The sequence below is a fragment of the Hyperoodon ampullatus genome (assembly GCF_949752795.1).
Source record: "Hyperoodon ampullatus genome assembly, chromosome: 4".
Taxonomy (NCBI): Eukaryota; Metazoa; Chordata; class Mammalia; order Artiodactyla; family Ziphiidae; genus Hyperoodon; species Hyperoodon ampullatus.
Window position 1 is genome coordinate 42,389,068 of NC_136917.1, and position 19,639 is coordinate 42,408,706.

The following is a 19,639-nucleotide window of genomic DNA, read 5'->3' on the forward strand; positions in this document are numbered from 1 at the left end:
GACTGTGGTGCATGGACCCCCCGCCCAGGGCCTGAGCATCCTGTGGCTGATGACAGGGAGACTGGGTGGGCAGGGCAATGCGCTGCAGCACCCCAGCCCCTGCCCAACCACAGGAGCTCAGCTTCCATCTGGTCCAGATTTAGGGTTCCAAGTAAAATCTGACTTCAAAAAGATTCCATGGCTTTAAAAACAATGTTGTAGAAAACCACTGAGAATGCCCCACCTCTTTACGTCAGACACACTGAGAGCCAAGAGGAATGACTTGCTCCAGAGCTTGGTGCTGATCCCAGCAGGACAAGAAGAGCATCCAGATTCCCCAACTTTGAGTCTAGTGTACTTTCTGGAATACCGAACTGTCAGCTGTAACTCTCCTCCCATTCAGTACATTGTGTTCATCTCTAGATGGTATAGACAAAAGGTTTTATCCAAGTGACTGTGTCTCTCTGTTTGGAAACTTCATAACCAAACTCCAGGCTTATCAAGAACTGCATGCATGCTCTTGCCTGTCTCCTGTATTTATTAAAGTGCCCCTACCTCTGCCTCTTATTCTAATTTATATTTTTCCTGATCTTAACCTATTATATCTTTTCTTACTCTTAACCTATTATATCTTTTTTTTTTTTTTTTTTTTTTTTGCGGTACACGGGCCTCTCACTGTTGTGGCCTCTCCCGTTGCACAGGCTCCGGACACGCAGGCTCAGCGGCCATGGCTCATGGGCCCAGCCGTTCCGCGGCATGTGGGATCCTCCCGGACCGGGGCACGAACCCGTGTCCCCTGCATCGGCAGGCGGACTCTCAACCACTGCGCCACCAGGGAAGCCCCTATATCTTTTCTTACTCTGTCCCCGTACATATTTCTTACAAGCTATTGTACTTCAAATCCTTTGTGGAAATGTGTATGTGCATAGGGGAAGGAGTACGTGTAGTAGGGGTCTGGCATGAATACAAATTTCTGAGTCTTCAAATAATTGAGATTCTAATGGTGGAACTTTGGTCACCACAGCAGACAAGAAAATTTGGGGTGCAGTCTACTTGCCCAGTGGCCTTCAAACAATATAATTAGACATTCTCAACCTCATTTGAAGTTCAGACCTACCTCTTCTATGAAGACTCCAGTTGATAGAGTTACAACTGAGATTTAACCAAAGTCCTCAGTAACTCGTCTATTTCCAGCATGATATTCATTCAAGAAAAGCACACACAGTCAATTTTTCCAAAATTAAAGAAAGCCCATTTAATTCTAAGGCAACCAAAAACCTCTGAATAACTATCTCTGTTTCCCAGGATAAACAAACAAAAGGACCAAAGGATTAAACACTGATCTATTCAAAGTCTGTGTGTCTGGTTTTTTCTTTTTAACAAAAAAAAAGAAAAAAGCAAGCAGCTGCTTCACCCTGTTGTCCATGATAAATGATGACACGTAAAAAGACAAATACATTTCAGGAACGGCAATCTGCTTCACAGTACAGATGGGCTTATAGATGACCCTTCCAATTTTTAATAATCTCCATAATTTATGTGTGAGCTAAGAAATGCAAAGATGCCTAGTGCACCCCTTTGACTCAGTACAAATCACTTTTATTTACTTGGGCAATACTTCATGGTCCAGTTAACTTCTTAATTAAAGACAGCAGGATGCTCATGTTCCATGCAAGTGGCATGGAAAACACTGTTTTGTGTGTAGTGTGTTCAGCTGGGAGTTGAAGCTGAGGAGAAGACACCACGGCTTTTGGTTGGTTTCTAAACAAACCAGAGACATGGCTCCTCTCGTTGTAACTAAATTGTCAATGGAGCCTCTTCAGACAAAACTTCTGCTGGTCTGCCATCCTACATTATTTTGCCTCATGCCCAATGCAAAATTTCAACTTTCTTCCCCTTGTCTGCTTCTTCCCCAGTCATGCTCTGTTATGGTTAAAGGAAGAAAGACAAAAAAGAGGCGTGTTCTAGGAGACTCACGGTGGAGAATGGCCCTGGTGGGCCAGAACCTCAGCCTCCAGAAACTCTGAGACTGCTATCTCTTGCCATTGAGCTTGTATACTATGTCAAAACCCACAGGAGCCACACAACTAGGAGAAATTGGTGTAAAAGAGAGAGACACAGGAAGTGAGGAGCAATGAGTCATGAGTGACTATGAATCCTAAGAAGTCAACCTAATTTCGGGACTCCTGCATGATGAGATAGATACATTCTCAATACCATAAACCAGGGACTGTGTACCCCCAAGGGATTTCAGGGGCCCATTATATAAACAAGCTAAACAGGTGGGGTATGAGACAGTGGTGACTGATGGATGCTGTGGCACAATAAAGAACAAATACGCATCTAAAGGAGGTACTGTCTACTTAGCTCCAGTCCTTATGAATATCAAACCACTCTGCCAGATTTTCTGGAGGGTTTTTGGTGAGAATCAAAAAATACAGATTTTTAAAAAACGTCAAATCTTCAGATATTTAAATATTAGAAACAAACTCACATTCAAAGGAAAACAATGTGTGAGGCACATAAACTGTATCTTTAGGCCGGATTCAGTTTGCAACTTCTGTCATAAGCCTTCATATCAATAGTGAACTTCATAGTGCATAAGGTGGGTCATTTAAATTACTTCGTTTAACCCTCACAGTAACTTGATAAAGTAGAGAATATCATCTCAGTGATTAGGTCAGCCATCATTAAGCTTGGTCCTCCTGCATTATCCACTGTTGTTTCCAGTTTCCTTTTTTTAATGCTTGTGAATTCTCTCAGGAACCTAATATGCTTTGCAGTAAGTTATTCCCCATGAGAGGGAAATGGCCATGTATAAGTCAACCTATCGTACTAAAGACAGTGTCATGAGAAAATTAATTACCACATATACTGTGTGTTGATGTGGAAGAAAATACTGCAATCCTGGATTTCAGTTCTGACTTCTGCTGGGTATAACTTGGGTAAGTTCAACCTCCTTTCTGGGCCTGAGGGCCCCATACATTAAATGAAGTCACTGGTCTAATTGAATTCTTAGGGACTTTCAACTTCCAGCATAGATATGGCTTGTTAATTCAGGCTGATAGAATAAGTCTCAATTCACATCATACTAAAATCAAAATGGAATTTTAAAACTAAGCTTTCCATAAAACAAAGAGATGATAGACATAAATGTGAAAATCCATGGTGAGAATGACCAGCTCAGAGTTTCAACAAGCATATAGCAGTTTCTCAACTTTCATAAACATTGACAAAATGGGATACCCTCAAAATCCATTTTATATGTGGAATTCAGGCTTTTCTAGGAACCAACACTCAGACTAGTGTTTATAAAGCACTGGCATATGTGTGTATTAATCTTTAAATGTTTTATTATAGTTTGCTTTTTTTTGTATCATAAAATGAGTGAAAACGTCATTCCTGGATCAAAGGGTATAAACATTTTAAGGTACTTAAGATATATCAAAAACTATTTTTTCAGAAAGACTGCCAGTAATCTATGAGTGCCAGAGCCAGCAAAATTTTGAAGCAGAAGAATGAGAAAAAAAGTAAGTTGAACATTAGAAGAGTGTAACTCAGTGAAAGAAAAATGGAAAACTAAAAGCTATTGAATATGAAATGGGTTTCCTAAGAGATTATCACTGAGTTTATGATTAAGTTTGTGAGTTTATTATTAAGAAGACATGCAAGAAGAGGATGCAAGACCATTTGGTTCAAAGGACGTTCAAACATCAGATGAGATTTGCACTACATGACGATGATGTAGATAGTGAAAAGTATTGTCCTTGAAATCAAATCATCATCTGCCATCATCAAAATCATCGTCATCAAGACATGGGGGTGAGAGTGGGAATGACCATTTCTGGAACACTCATTTCATGTCAAGTTCTGTATTAAGCACTTAAACACTATCTTACTTATTTACAACCACCTGTGATATAGGTATTAATATCATCTCAGTTGCATAGGTAAGAAAACAAGATTTGCCAAGTTAAGAAATTGTTCAAAGATCACTCATCAGTCAAACAGTAGCACTGTTTGCCATCCAAATCCAGTGATACAGCACATGCGCTTGACCATGGTGTTATACTGTCTCTTGGTATAGACAACTTCTAAGAACCCCACTTACATATGATTTCATTATTCTATACACAGCTTTTTGGTAGGTAGAACATCTTAAAATATGTGAGTTTTTAGACTAAAAAGTTTGAAAGACATATAAATAACCTTAAATTTTATATAATAATTTTCTATTTTATTCTGTTAAAGTAAACTCATTTTTGTATCCCTCCTACAACTTTTCTTTCTACTCTCTTCTCTCCTAAACTTCTAAGTTCAACATAGCAATGGGCTAGAACCCCTATACCCACCCCATGTATAGTTTGAGGGGAGTATGGAGATAAATGCACTGTGCAACTTCCCCATTTCTGTAGGCCTGGCACTAGTATGTGCTCAATAAATGCTGCTTTCCCTTCTCTTGTCACTTCACATTAAGTTATGCAAAGCACCATCTAGTTCCAGCATCATGGGAAGCAAGGGAAGATGCCTCTCTGAAGAAGCAGGGATCTGCCACTTTTGTCCAAAATGATATTTTGGGATGAAAGGTCTCCTAGCACTCATGCATTCAATCTATCTACTAGTAGCTTCTGTCAAAAATCTGTAATTTTATTTTGCAATTATAAAGATGCCTACCACACTGAAATGGGATTTAAATATAGAGTTTTATGGCATTAAATCCCTTAACTTTACAAATTTCTGTGCTAACGCATTCAAGTAGAATTACTAGGGACAGGGTGGTCTTTGGATGTAATGGTAGAATATTTAATTTAGTGTGTCCTTTTCAATCTATTTCCTGAGTGGCATGATACTTTACCACTTAGAAGCTATGCATCCATGTAGTTAAAGCTAGAGAATCCCAGGGCTTTCATTCAATTCCCAGATGGGAGTTTTTATAGAGATGAACATTTTCTCATCAATTTATCTTCCTAAGAGATTGCTATCACACTAATCAATTTGTAGTGACTTTACCAAGTTTGCAACCTTCAATAATGAAATGGATACTGTATTGAACATGGTGTGGATTGCTTAAACAATCTCAGCTCCTCTCGGATCAATGAAACACAAAACCAAAATGAAGTCAAGTGTTGCTTCATTAGTTAGAAGAGCTGTGTAATCTTGTTCACTGGACGCTGATCTCTTTTCAATGGGAAAAACAGGAGACACCCCATGAAAGAGAAACAGCTGTGATCCATGGCAAAGTGATAGTGCAGATAATTCTACAGAGAAGAGTCTTCCAGAGGTGGCATGTAAGCAATGGTCAGGTAACGTCAGAAAACAACAACAACAACAACAAAACAGTAAGCTGAAGATGCCAGAGTATAGAAAGCTACTACATGTGAAGTTCTCATAAGCATCATATGAGGCTATGATTCAAGAAGCATGGCAAATTCTACTGGTTACCTGCTCACCAATCATTCCCTCTACCGTCTTTGCTCCCAGAACCCCAATTTTGTTCAGCAGACAATAATCTCTGTGTTTGAGGGAAGGAGAGCCCTACAGACTAAATCCCTAGCTTCTAATCTTGTTCTTTCGCCTTAGTGAGAAGTTTGGATTTTATTCTAGGTATAATGGGAAATTAACAGAGAATCCTTTGCAAAGGGGTGGAAAGACTTGATATTTGAAAAGCCTACTTTGGCTACAATTTGGATAATGAGGCTAAGAGTGAAAGGCAACAGAGACAGAAGGGGTTATAGCAATGCTGCAGGTGAGAGAGGATGGTGGCTTGAACTGGGGGGTGACATGTGATGGAGAAGAGTGGATGGATATGGGCACATGTTTCAGGTAGAGGCCACAAGACTTTCTGGTGGATTTTAACATATATGCATATGTGCATGTCTTCTTTTCTTCATTTAGAACACATTTATTTTGTTATCAGAAACATATAAGGCTAAAAGCTTTACGCATTTGCTGTTTAGTTTTTGAAAGGAAAAATACTTTCTGAAGAACAATGAAAAAATAGTGAATTTTAACCCTTTAATTTTCTTTAAACAAGGATTTGAAAGCCTTGGATTTAACTCACTGATTTTTCGATATTAAAGTAAGTTTTTCATGATCATCATTACTTTTTAAGCTTCTAATCAAGTGTATCTTTGACTTGGGATCAGATGACTACTGATTTTCAGATAGGCTGGCTGACATATTTTCTAAGAGTCCAATTCCTGCATATGGGCCTAAGAGATATACCAGGTACCCTTTTTCAAGTCTTCTAAGACACGTGTCTCAATTCCTTTATATGACTATGATTCTCCACCAAGGAAACATATTTCAGGATATTTTACTTAACACATATCAACTATTCTACCCATGATCTTAAAATCTGCTCTCTTGTACCATATGAAATCTAGCCTGAGCATTTACACACTTATGGAAATATCGCTAATATAGGTTAGAGAGGTTGGCAAACGACAGCCTGCAGCCTATTTTTCTGTGGCCCTTGAGATAAAAATGGGTTTTACATTTTTAAAGAATTATAGAAAAGAAAAATAAAAGCTGAAAATATTTACTCTCTGGCCCTTTACAGAAAAAGATCCAACACCATAAGAAAGAAATGTCCAGTCCAAATTAGTGAGATAAACTAGTTTAATACCAGTTTATAATAATACTCTTGGTACTTTAAGCCAATATGCTACGGGTTCCCCATTAAATTTCATAATCACTGATTGGGTAGCTGAAATAATTTGCTCTTCTTGCTGATTTTAACATCATGTCTCCCTCCCTTTCACCAGGCACAGAAGAAAGTAAACTTATTGGCAATTCAGTAGTTGCACTCAGTTTAATGCAATTCAGTAGTTTAGATAGCACTCAGATAAAATTACCCACTGCATCAAGTTGCTGAAATTCATTAATTGCATTAATCAATGCACACAATATAAATGATGCTTTGGGGAACTTCCATGTTATTCTTTGCTCACAGGTGGACGCAAACCAGTCCCAGGCAGAGCAAATACATTAATAATACTTTTCAACCAGCATACTTCACCCCACCAAAAAGCAAAATTGAAAGCCAAAGAACAACCAACCCAAAAATATACTCAAAAACAAAAATTAATTTTGATAATATTGGTTAATAAAATCAAGGTGTCTAGGAATCACTTCCATCATGACTTTAAAAAAAACAACAGAATGAGAGAAGGAGCTTTGGTAGGAGGCTGTGGTTAACAGAGAAGCTTTAGAATTGGATTTCCTGAGTTGAAATCCTTGCTCTACTGATTCATAAGAATGTGGCTTTGGACAAACTACTTCTCTAAGCCTCAGTTCTTCAATGTGTAAAATGAAGGCAACAATAATCACCACCCCAGTGGACTAATCTATGAATTACATTAGATAATGATAATCCATCAAAGCAGCAAAGTGCATGGGACAGAGCACACACTCTACTGTGATCATTTAAATACCATTCTGAGCATAGTTGTAATATATTAAATTGATTCTAATCAACCTTGGCTACATCGTCCAAATTCTTCATAAAAAATAAATTTCTAGGGCTTCCCTGGTGGCGCAGTGGTTGAGAGTCCGCCTGCCGATGCAGGGGACACGGGTTCGTGCCCCGGTCTGGGAAGATCCCACATGCCGCAGAGCGGCTAGGCCCGTGAGCCATGGCCACTGAGCCTGTGCTCCGGAGCCTGTGCTCTGCAAGGGGAGAGGCCACAACAGTGAGAGGCCCGCCTACCGCAAAAAAAAAAAAAAAAAAAAAAAAAAATTTCTAGCTCTTTAGGACTATTTCTAAAGATGCCTTTGAACTACTTGACAATTACAAGCAATAGCAAGACTTTCTTGGATTTGTATAGTACTGAACGCATTTCCGCATTTATTTTCTTGTTTTCTTTGCAGCACAATCTAGAAAGTTTGTTAATAAAGGTTATCACCTTCTATTTGGCAGGGATGGAAAGAGGCTCAGAGAGATCATCTCATTTGCTACAGTACCACGGTGGTGATTACACTCAAGATTTCATATTCCAAAGCATCTCACTTACCTGCATTGCCACCCCTGCCCCCAACCTTCTATACTCAGCCAACAGCAAGATAATTTCCCCCAGATTTAGATTCCAGAGAAAGAACAATTCTTTCTTCTTGCAACAGAAACTTACTGGTCGGGACTGGATTTCTTTGGCGTAAAGAGGTTGCAAGAATTCGGAGTCTCCTTCTAGCTTTAGACCTTTTTCTGTGATTCTCAAGTTTCCCATTCCATCCTGAAAGAGAGGCACAGAGATAACATGGAAAATTTGATTAGCCCAAATTTCAAAATACCTTAGGTTTCCAAAAATTGAAACAGAATTATTGCCTTCTTTTTTTCTTTTTTGAGAAGTTAGAATGAGGGGGTTCCAAATGAAGACATGATATACTAGGAGGCATTTTTCAGTGTGATTATGAATATTATCCTCTTTGTTCACTTATTCTGAGAAAATCTATTCCAAGCAATCTTGGAAAACTGAGCAAATTCTCCAAAGAAGCAAAATGTAAGTAATGCCCTCTAGTCATTCACTAGCACAGATGAAGGAGGCCCTTTTGACTAGGCAGTGGCGACAGACTGGAGGTAGGAGGTGAGTGGGAAAAGAGAAAAAGATGATTTCCCAGGTTAAAGTAAAAGATCCGATTTCTGAAACTATGCAGAAATGACAAACTGGCAGTCTGTTGGTCTAATTCAACCTTTGGACATGGTGTCTTTGGCTCACAAAATATTTAAGGAGCCAAATTATTTACTAATATTTTTATTAATATTTTATTATGCAACTATTAAAATACATACAAAAAGGATATGAAAATAAAAAGGATAAATAGCAAACACCTATGGAGTTGTCATTCATCTTTAACAATTATCAATTTATGGCTACTCTTATTTACTATAGCTACTACATCCACCTCCTTTGGTTAAATATAACCATAATGCCATTACCACACCAAAAAAATAAATAAAATCGTTAATAAATATTATCAAATACCCAGTGTCAATGTTTGAATCTCAATATTTTTCTCTTTATATCTGCTTGTTTAAATCAAGTTCCCTATTGCAACTGGTTGATACGTAAAATACTAGGTCATCTCCTTAAATCTCCTCGGTCAGTCAATTCCTCTCTCACACATCCACACACATAAACATGCTTTATTTGATAAATAAAACATCATCTTTCCAATAGCACTTCCCACAGTTTAGATTTGCTGGACATTCCCATAATTTCATGTCATGTGTTCTCTGTCCCCTGTATTTTGTGTAAGTCAACAGATCAAGAAGCTTGATAAGATTCAGGCTCAGTTTTCTAGAAAGAATACATCCTAGGATGGAATATGTTAGTTTTCTATTGCTACCATCACAAATAACCACAAACTCAACAGCTCAAGACAGCACAAGTTTATTATCTGTATATTAGAAGTCAGACCCAGGGCTCAAAGGGGTAAAATCAAGGTGCCAGCGGGGCTGCTACACTCCTTTTAGGAGGCTCTAAGGCAGAACCTATTTCTTGACATTTTCTGGCTTCTGGAGGCTGCCCACATTCCTGGGCTTGCGGCACCTTCCATATTCAAGGCAGCAATGGTCGGTTGAATCTTTCTCACATCCAGTCACTCTGACAATGAATCATCTGCCTCCCTCTTTCACTTTTAAGGGCCCTTAAATTTCACTGGGAACAACAGGATAATCTCTCTAAGATCACCTGATTAACAACCATTATTCCATCATAACCTTAATTTCCCTTTGCCATGTAGTGTAACATATTCACGGGTTCTGAGATGAGGACATCAATGTTTTTGGAGTGGGGGGCATTTTTCTGCCTACCACATTCTCGATCAGGACGCACTGAACATCTTTTGCTGTGATGTCATCAGCCACTGGTGATCTCTGCCTAGAGCATCTGTTATTTCACTAGAGGTTTCAAACTGGTGATAAAATAATTATTTCTTCTTAATTTATTAGCTGGGATATTCTACCAAGAGAAATTGCATGTCATCAACTATATGTTTACCCTAAATTATAGTTTATATAGGAACTAGATAGATGCTTGATTTTTCCTCCTTACTGATTAATAAATGGTCTTTGGGTCTTTGTAGCTGTGCACGGGGGTTTCTCCAGTTGCCTTGAGTGGGGGCTACTCTTTGTTGCGGTGCGCGGGCTCCTCATTGCGGTGGCTTCTCTTGTTGCGGAGCATGGGCTCTAGGCACGCGGGCTTCGGTAGTTGTGGCTCGCAGGCTCTAGAGCACAGGCTCAGTAGTTGTGGCACCCGGGCTTAGTTGCTCTGTGGCATGTGGGATCTTCCCGGACCAGGGCTTGAACCCGAGTCCCCTGCATTGGCAGGCGGATTCTTAACCACTGCGCCACCAGGGAAGCCCTTTTTCTGTTGTTGTTGTTGTTGGGGGGGGGGATGGGAGAACGCTTTATCAGAGGGAGTGAAGTGCAGGAAGCAACTCGGGCACTTGGTCTGGACAGACCAAGTTGAAGATTTGGTCTTCAACATATTGAACTGGTTACCTAATATTCTCCAAAGATAACCCATGAGGTTTTTATTTTTAAAAATATCATTATGAACATTTTGATTTGTTCATTCCAGTGCAGTTTTTATTCCTATTGAAGTTCTAACTCTTCTATCCCTGCTCAGTGGGGGCCTCTTCAAGTCCTTTTATTATGACCCAGTAGTCTTTAACGGCCCTCTTGCTCCTGGCATGACAAGATGTTCCAGGGTTATCTTACATATGTCCTGCCCCAGGCCTGGAACTAGCCATTTCTTATAAGAACTTGGGTCCATTTTAGTGGGAAATGGTACTTAGAGACCACAAGCTGAGAGCTTTGCGTGCTCCTTGCTACTGGATTGGCCCTTGTTTATGTGAACAGAGCTAGAAAATAAATTGTATGTATGTTTTAAATGGAATATACCATAAGTTCACATGAAATTTCAATTCAAACTCAGGCCTTGAAGGTTTTCATTTAGCCTCATGGATCTTACAATGTTATTACCTTTCTTCCATACCAAAAAATCCCTGTTTTTAATAACACCAATATGACTACTCATTTGATTTAACCCACAAGACACAAAGAGAAGTGTCAGAAAAACCAATGCCACTACCATACTAACAGTATGATTAAGAAAAACAATTTAAAATTTGTCTTTAAAAAAATCTTGGGTATGTACTATTAGGAAGGTATAGTCAAATGGCTGAGTTTTAAAGCCGTTTGAAATAATTCTGTTCTGAATGGTCATGCCACCAACCTCATGTCCAGTTAGGTTCAATTGTTTCATCTGCCCCACCCCGCTTCAGTGTTTCATGACTGCTTTTTTAAAGTCTTATGTTTTGTTATAAGTTTGCAAACTATTTAGATGGAACCAAGTCAAATCTATAAAACAAGATATATTCAGAGAAGTCTAGCTTCTGTCCTTGTTTCCCATTTTTAAAAAATTAATTAATTAATTAATTTTTTGGGTCTTTGTTGCTGTGCGCGGGCTTTCTCTAGTTGTGGCGAGTGGGGGCTACTCTTCGTTGCGGTGTGTGGGCTTCTCATTGCGGTGGCTTCTCTTGTTGCAGAGCACGGGCTCTAGGTACATGGGCTTCAGTAGTTGTGGCACGTGGGCTCAGTAGTTGTGGCTTGCAGGCTCAAGAGCGCCGGCTCAGTATTTGTGGCGCATGGGCTTAGTTGCTCCGTGGTATGTGGGATCTTCCTCGACCAGGGCTCGAACCTGTGTCCCCTGCACTGGCAGGCGGATTCTTAACCACTGCGCCACCAGGGGAGTCCCATCCCCATGTTTTTTCTTCTCCAAATAAGGGTGTGTGTGTGTGTGTGTGTGTGTGTGTGTGTGTGTGTGTGTGTGTGTATCTGTATCAATCAGGGCTCTCCAGAGAAACAGAGCTAATAATATGTTTGTGTATGTATGTATGTACACACACATGCATGTACACACATTTATTCATTCACTTTACGGAATTGGCTTAGGAAATTAGGGAGGCTGACAAATCCCCAGATCTTCAGTCAGCAAGCTGGGGACTCAGTTTAATTAAATGAATCATATATATGTATGTGTATATATATATGATTTAAAAAATAAATATATATAAATATGTAAAGCAATATAAAATATAATAAATATATAAAATACATTAAAAATTTATTCCTACATTTTCCCCAAAACATTTGAAACTGAAAAGATCTGAATGAAAAATCCAGGCTTTCAGCATCTCATGACAACTGAAAGCCACGGCCAGTCTGAGCCTGCCTTCTCACATGGCCGCCATCGGCTGGAGGTAAGTAGCAGCCTGAACCATATGCTCTCCAGCTCACCACAGTTTTCACCCAGCCTATTTCATTAAGCTATATTTTCTCAGATTCCTGAAGCTTCTCATTTGAGTCTATCGTGTCTTCTCTCCAGCACTGCCATGTGCTCTGTACCTCAATACATTCAGTACAGACACAACATGGCTGGGGTGGGGGAAGGGCTTTGAATGACCAAGTGGAGAATGGGCATTTTCCTCCATTTTTCCTTTATAACAGCACTTCAGCCTATGGGTGAGAACAGAACTTTCCAGTCAGTATTGTTCTTTCATGGATAGCAGGCCATCTATATATTTCTATTTTTGTTACTTGTGGGGACATTTCTGCCAAGCGAGCCCTAAACTGGACATTTAAACCTAGTGTGAGGGGCAGTATGCTGGAGGGCATGCCCATATCACACTAGCAGCAGGTAGTACCCACAACAATGGGAAAAATATCCACCCAGCACCCCCCCCACACACAAAGCCTATATCAATTATTATGTTGTGGGTTATTCTTGATGATTTCCATTAGTTGGACCAGCAGATCTTTTCACAGAAATGTAACAGAGAAGAACAAACTTGACTCCATATTGAATCTACTCCTTTAGCTCTAACCCTTGTGCTCTGTTGCCTGTGCTTAGTCCTGCTGGCTCTGCACCTTTGTAAAAGAATGTTGCCTATAGCCTGAAATATATGGGATAGCCCATTCTCAAGGCTCTGATCTCTAAAGCTGTAACACTTTTCCATTCATATAAAAATAAAAAGTTGCAGAACAGAAAATAACAATTGTCTTGATAGAGGTTTATAGGAACATTGTGACCAGACCCACATGGACAGCTGCAAGAACAAAAGATTCCTACATCAAAAAGTTTGCAACAAGCAGCCACACTCCCTTCTCTTTTAGTATAAAATAAGCTTGCATTTTAACTCAGGTAAGAGGGTTCTTTGGGACGCTAGTCCACCATCTTCGACTGGCTTTCCAAATAAAGTCACTATTCCTTGCCCCAACAACTCCTCTCTCAATTTATTGGCCTGTTGTGTGGTGGCAGTACAAGCTTGGACTCCGTAACAGAAACACATCCTACTTACATCTATAAGTAAACTAAACTGGTTTATTTTTTGTGATATGTGTTTATCAAACAAACAAGAACTCTTAAATATTTTTAAATAAAAGATTATATTTGGGGTAATTAGCAACCTGATTTCAAATAAATCTCCTTCCCCTCGTACAGTACACACATGAATCCCCTATTCTTAGTATTTATTGATGACTTACTATGTGCTGATTACGTACTATACTCTGTACTTTTCATGCTTTAATCTCATTTTCTTTATTGTTACTGAAACTACCATGCTACCTCTTGAATATAATCATAAGGAAATAATCATATAAACGTGGAAGTATCTGCCTATAGAGTTGTTCATCACTGTGTCATTTTATAAAATAAAAAAACATGAAAACTTAGAAACTAAAAGTTCCATGTAGAAAGGGTAAATATGCTATAATGGAATATGATATAGCTCTTGCAGAGGAACATTTAAGAACATAGGTGAATATTCATAATCCATTATTAAGTGAAAAAACAATTAACAAATGAATATATATGTATATTTCATGCCACTCTTACATAACTATATATACATATTCATATACATACTCACATACAATCATACATGCACTTAACAGGAAAAATTCTAGAGGAAATTTCCTAGGAGAAAAATTCTACAAAAACATAATCTTAAATGTTAAGGTTAACTATTTTTGCATGCCTAAAATATGAGTGCTTTTTATTTTCTTCTTTTTGCTTTATCTGTACTTTATCATTTTCTATAATCACCTTTTGTATTTTAAAAAGTTATAAAACATTTGCACTGATTTATTTTAAAAATCAACCTTTATCAAAAATCTAAACTATGTCATATGCTAAATGCTATACTTATATTATTTCATGTCATCTCCTCAATGATCCTATGAGATACTTATTATTTTCCTTACTTTACACATGAGAAAATTTACTGGTAAGTAACTCACTCACGATTACACAGCTAGTTAATGACAGAATCAGGAATTTAAACCCAACACTTTCTAATTCAGACTATATGCTCTTACTCATTATTCTAACCCAATCTAATGTATGCAAAAATAGTACATTTAAGCTATCTGCTGGATTTCTTTTTTTTTTTTTTTTTTTTTTTGCGGTAGGCGGGCCTCTCACTGTTGTGGCCTCTCCCCTTGCGGAGCACAGGCTCCGGAGCACAGGCTCAGTGGCCATGGCTCACGGGCCTAGCCGCTCTGCGGCATGTGGGATCTTCCCAGACTGGGGCACGAACCCGTGTCCCCTGCATCGGCAGGCGGACTCTCAACCACTGCGCCACCAGGGAAGCCCCATCTGCTGGATTTCTTAATGCCACTTTGATTTTCACTTATTTGGTCAGTGTGCTCAGCGATTACAGGGAGGGTGATCTCCAACCCCAAGACTAACGCCATCCATTCTTATGGTCAAACACCTTTGTTCCACCTTCCCAGAGTCTTAAGGCTTTTTATTACAACCCAACTGCCTCCCATGCCCAGGACCATGAGCAGAATGAATCACCTGCTATTTCTGGAAAGCCGACTGTGTGCATAAGTATGTGCTGTGAGCCATGGGGAGGGAGAAAGAGGGACGGTCCCTCCAGCCCGTCCTCTGAGCTGTTTATAACACAGGTGGCAGATAGCCAAAGAACAGTCAAGGCGATACAAGCAGCAACATTTGAGAAATGCTCATTTAATCCAACAGTCAATTAACTCCTTTGTAATAGTAGTTTAACCTTTGCGTCAATACCATTTTTTGTAAGAAACTCACTACCAACTTGCCAAATGCCTTTCATTTCTTCCATTTATAGACTCTTCCCACTCTTGTGCCTCATCACTTCATTTTTCCACTTTCCGTCCCAGCCCCTAGGTCTGCCCAAGGTATGTGGTGGGAAAGGTCTTTCAAATAGTGTCAATTATTATGATTAGCCTCTATTTCCAAAATATAATATAATGCAGACTAGAGTAGCCAACTAAATATGTTCTCACATTAGAATCTCTTTTATAGCTCTGGAACCATCACACTGGATTGTATTCACATTGAGACAGCTTGAGAACAGCCTTATTTAAAACCATTCCACCTTTAAGTGCATAAGAAGCTGTGGGTATTATTAAGATAGGAGTTTTAGGTCCGTTTTGAAACTTCCCTCCCAGTAAGATGCAAAAGAGGCATTTAGAAGAGTCACAATCCTTCCCAAGGTAATTAGAAAGAAATAGACCATTTTTTTCCCTCTTCAAATGGTAAAACTTTACTCTTCAAGGCAAACATGAAGATTCTAGCAGCTGGCTAGCTGGCTTGACTGAGCCAGCACTGTCCAGCCAATGGTCCCAAAGTCTACATAGTACACTTGGGACAGAAGTGGGAAACCAGGGACCCACTGTCATCCCAGGGAGGGCAGGATCTCTGCTGTCCTGTATAGTGCCTACCCCCAGCGCAGCACACAGGAGTTTTCACAAACATACAAGGAGCAAATCCCATTATTTTGCAAGGCCAAAGTTAGAGGGGTCCCCTGTAAGGTCTTCTGGGGGAGACAAGGCCTGGGGGCAGGGGCAGAGGTGGGTGGAGTCTAGGGAGAATCTCCCTCTGGGCTGGTCCAAGGATATTGGCATTTGCTTTTTATTCTTTATCTGGGCCAGACTGTTTGGTTGGTTGTTTCAAATGGCCAGTTTTCTGCAAGATGAGTCTAGAATAAATAAATAGATTTCAGAGTGGCAGGATGATAGACCGAAATATTAATTTGTTTCTTTCTTCATATCTCTCAGGCCGGACCCCAGCCCCTTCCATCACCATTTCAAATAGGTTTTCGGGCTTTGTGGCTTAGAGATTTTGAGAGCAAAGAAGCAGAGGCAGCCTGAAAGCCATGAGGTTTCTTATCTTTTGTAAAAGGTAACTCTCATTAAATGGACTGTGCCAGGCATGTTGGGCAGGAAGGCAAGAAGAAGAGGAGATATATTTCAACTGGGGATGCACAAGAGATCTGTGGTTACCATGAGTTCTAGAGACTATTGCCCTGCCAGTGTCCCTACGAGGGGTTAGGACCACAGAGGGAAATGGCTGCAGGGCGCCAGCCTCTCCAAATGTTTCCTTTTCCAGGAGTGGCAGAGAGATCCCTTTTCTAGACCTAAAGAGTTCTCCCAGCTATTGCCAATGAAAGACAGTAACTACTGCTCCCAAGGGCCTTCCCATTAGTGCTTGGAAAAACAGTGAGGTGTCAAAAAAAATCCTGAGTGCTGTGGAATGCCCTGCTGGCCCTTGTGGGATAAGGGCTGAGAATGAGTATTATGCTCATTTAAAGAAAGTGTTATTTCTTCCTCCTCTCATTTTCTTGCTGCATCAGCATCGAACAGGTTTTTAATTCCATCAGCATATTTTCAAGCTTGAAGTAATGCCAGGTTCTATTTTAGTAAGCAGGTCTCAACATGAGCTCTTGCTGGAGCAGTTTCAATGGAAGGCATTACTTGGTTTTGATCAGAGTAAAACAATTGTATCTATACACAGATTGCTTTAGCAGGCAAGCTTCAGAAGGGATGGGATTTTTGTTGGCTATACTCTCAGATCCTACAACATTGCCTGGCTCATCGTACGTGCTCAGCAAATACTTGTGAAGTGTAAGAATGTCTTCATTGCAAATAAAGCTGCATTTTGAAAGGTGTACTGTGGGAATTACAAAGATGTTAAAACCTAGGTCTAGCCCTTGAGCAGATTCCAAAATATTATAGCAAGTGTTCTCAACCAAGGTGATACAGTCCCCAACGGGTGAAAACTGGTAATTGGGGGAGGGTGAAAAAAAATCGTACTCTTTTTATGTATAAAGCACAAGTATGCTTATGTATAGAGTACGTACACGGCATATTTGTAGAATTAAAATTTCATGGCAGGGGGGTGGAACAATTAGGGGAAAAATGTTCTAAAAATGCTCTCAGGGGAAGGGGTGGCAATAAAGAAAAAAAAAGTTGAGAAATATTCCACCAGAATGTTATAGATTTTGAGACTGCTCCAACTTTTCTATATTAAAGGTCTTGAATCTATAAATGGTCACCTCCACCGTTCCCATATTGAACCATCGTCTCTGTAGCTCCTCAGCATGGTAGCAGCACAGGTAAAAGAGCAACCTCCTTAATGTAATATTTAACACCTTCTTCATCTGGCACCTGCCACTTCTCCAGCCTCATTTCTTGTCAGTCTCCCTTCACTCTGTCACAAAGCAGGCTAGCAGTTTCCCCAAATTCTTTCCCATTTTGAGTCTTCACAAATGTCCCTCCCTTGGCCAGCAATGCTCTTCCCAACTTTTCTGCCCCTTTCTCCAGTCCTTTTGGTTCTGGTCATCTGTCTTTTATGGGTCTGGGGTTCTTCTCTGAGGTGCCCTCACACTTTACGAGCACCTCTGTCATAGCATTTATCACATGGCAGTACAACGATCCATTGACATCTGTGTCCTTCCTCTCGACTTCAAATTCCTTGAGATGAGGGATACTGTGTCACTCATTATTCAATCTTCCAGGCCAAGTACACTAACTATAACTAAGTGTCTGAGTGTAAGAGCAAAAAAGAAATAAGCTAGAGATTGTTCAGAAAGTGTACATTAATGCAAATTAAAAACACTAATAAAGCTACCATTTCCATAAGCACTAGGCAGAGCACTTGACTGGCACATCCATGAATCCTCGTGATAACTCTAGAGGGTAGGCACTGTTAGCCCCATTCCACAGTTGAGAAAATTGCTGTTCGGACACCCCGATGGTCTAACTGCAAAACTTAAGTCCTTCACTACCACACTCCATGCTGCACAGTTAAGCTACAACTGTTTGCCCAGCCCCGTGTTAAATGTGAAGTGACGAGCCATGAAGATAGAATCCCTGCCTTCTAGGAGCTTCTCATCTAAAGGACAAAACATGAGTAACACACACAGTGGCAAGGATGTGGAGATACAGGAACTCTCATATACCACTACTGGGAACACAATGTGGTGCAGGCACTTTGAGAAAGGGTTTGACTGTTGAAAAGTTAAACACAGAGTTACCATATGACTCAGAAACTCCACTCTTAGCTATCTGCTCAAGATAAAAAAAAAACCTATGCTCACACAAAGACTTGAACATAAGTGCCCATTACAGCAACATTCTTAATAGCCAAAAAGTAGAAACAACCCAGATGCCCACCAACGGATGAATATAAAAAATATTCTATATCTGTGCAATGGAATACTATTTAGCAATAAAAAAGAAACAAAATGATCCATGCTGCAACACAGACAAACCTCAAAAACATTATGCTAAGTGAACGAAGCCAGACATAGAAATCCACTATTGTATGAGTCTGCTTATATATAATGTCCAGCAAGGCAAATTTATAGACACAGAGAGTAGATTAGTGGCAGTCTTGGGTTAGGAGTGAGGAGTGACTGTAAAAAGGTCTAAGGAATTTTACTGAGATGACAGAACTACTCTAAAGTTGGAATGTGGTGATAGCGGCCAAACCAGTAAATCTACCAAAAATCATTGAAATCACACTTAAAAGTGTGAATCTTAAAGTGTGTAAATTTAACCTTAACAAGTTTTTTTTTTTTTTTTTTTTTTAAAGAGTAATAGACATGCACTGATGTTCCCAGAAAAGAGAAATCCAGTTCAGGAGACATGACATTATGTGCTTTGGAATTCCTGAAATCAGTAAAGACGATGGGTTCAGAGATGTGTGCTGGGGGAAGAGGTAGCAGGTTTGAGAGGGACCTGGTAAGAGACAACTCTATTATTTGTCCATACCTGGTGTGGAGTGATAAGAGGAGGATGCTGGCAAGCGTTCTGTTCCCATCAAGGACCACGCCTGGGGAAGGAGGAGTCGCGTGAAGGAAGACAGAGCTGCGTTAGACCCAGGAAGTCTTTTGTGATCAAGTCAACTACATTGAGGGATAGTCTAGGAAGGTAGCTACTCATCTTCTTTTCCAGGGAGCATTAAAAATCAGGCCATCATCAGAGCTGGGTGACAATACAACAGTAAGGACCAGATGAACCCTCAGTGTCTGGGTCACAGCTTCTGGTCCTTCGTGTCAGTTGTTGTATAATCTCAACTTTATTCATACGTTCATCCTTTTACCACTGATGTCAACTTATATAGTTTTTCTTTCTTCTCCTTATTACTTCCCAGTTATCACAAAGCTAAAGCTCAAAGATTGGTTAGAATAGAGCGTGTGTGTATGTGTGTGTGAGTGTCTGTGGGTGTGAGAAACGGGGGGATATAAGACACATATATCTGTCAGATTGCTTTGCTGCCTCAGTGGGTCAGAATTGTGATTTCTCACTTATGTTTTATAACATCTC

At 39.8% G+C, this 19,639-nt stretch overlaps 1 protein-coding gene across 1 annotated transcript in view; it reads right to left on the reverse strand.

The window, feature by feature from the left end:
• Nucleotides 1-19,639, reverse strand: part of SGCD (sarcoglycan delta) — a gene marked incomplete at both ends in the record, with an annotated part of 382,328 nt that overhangs the window by 205,903 nt on the left and 156,786 nt on the right. The window contains one exon of the mRNA XM_079702292.1: nucleotides 8,109-8,210. Coding sequence (XP_079558418.1) covers nucleotides 8,109-8,210 — 102 coding nt within the window. The remainder of the gene's footprint in view (nucleotides 1-8,108; nucleotides 8,211-19,639) is intronic.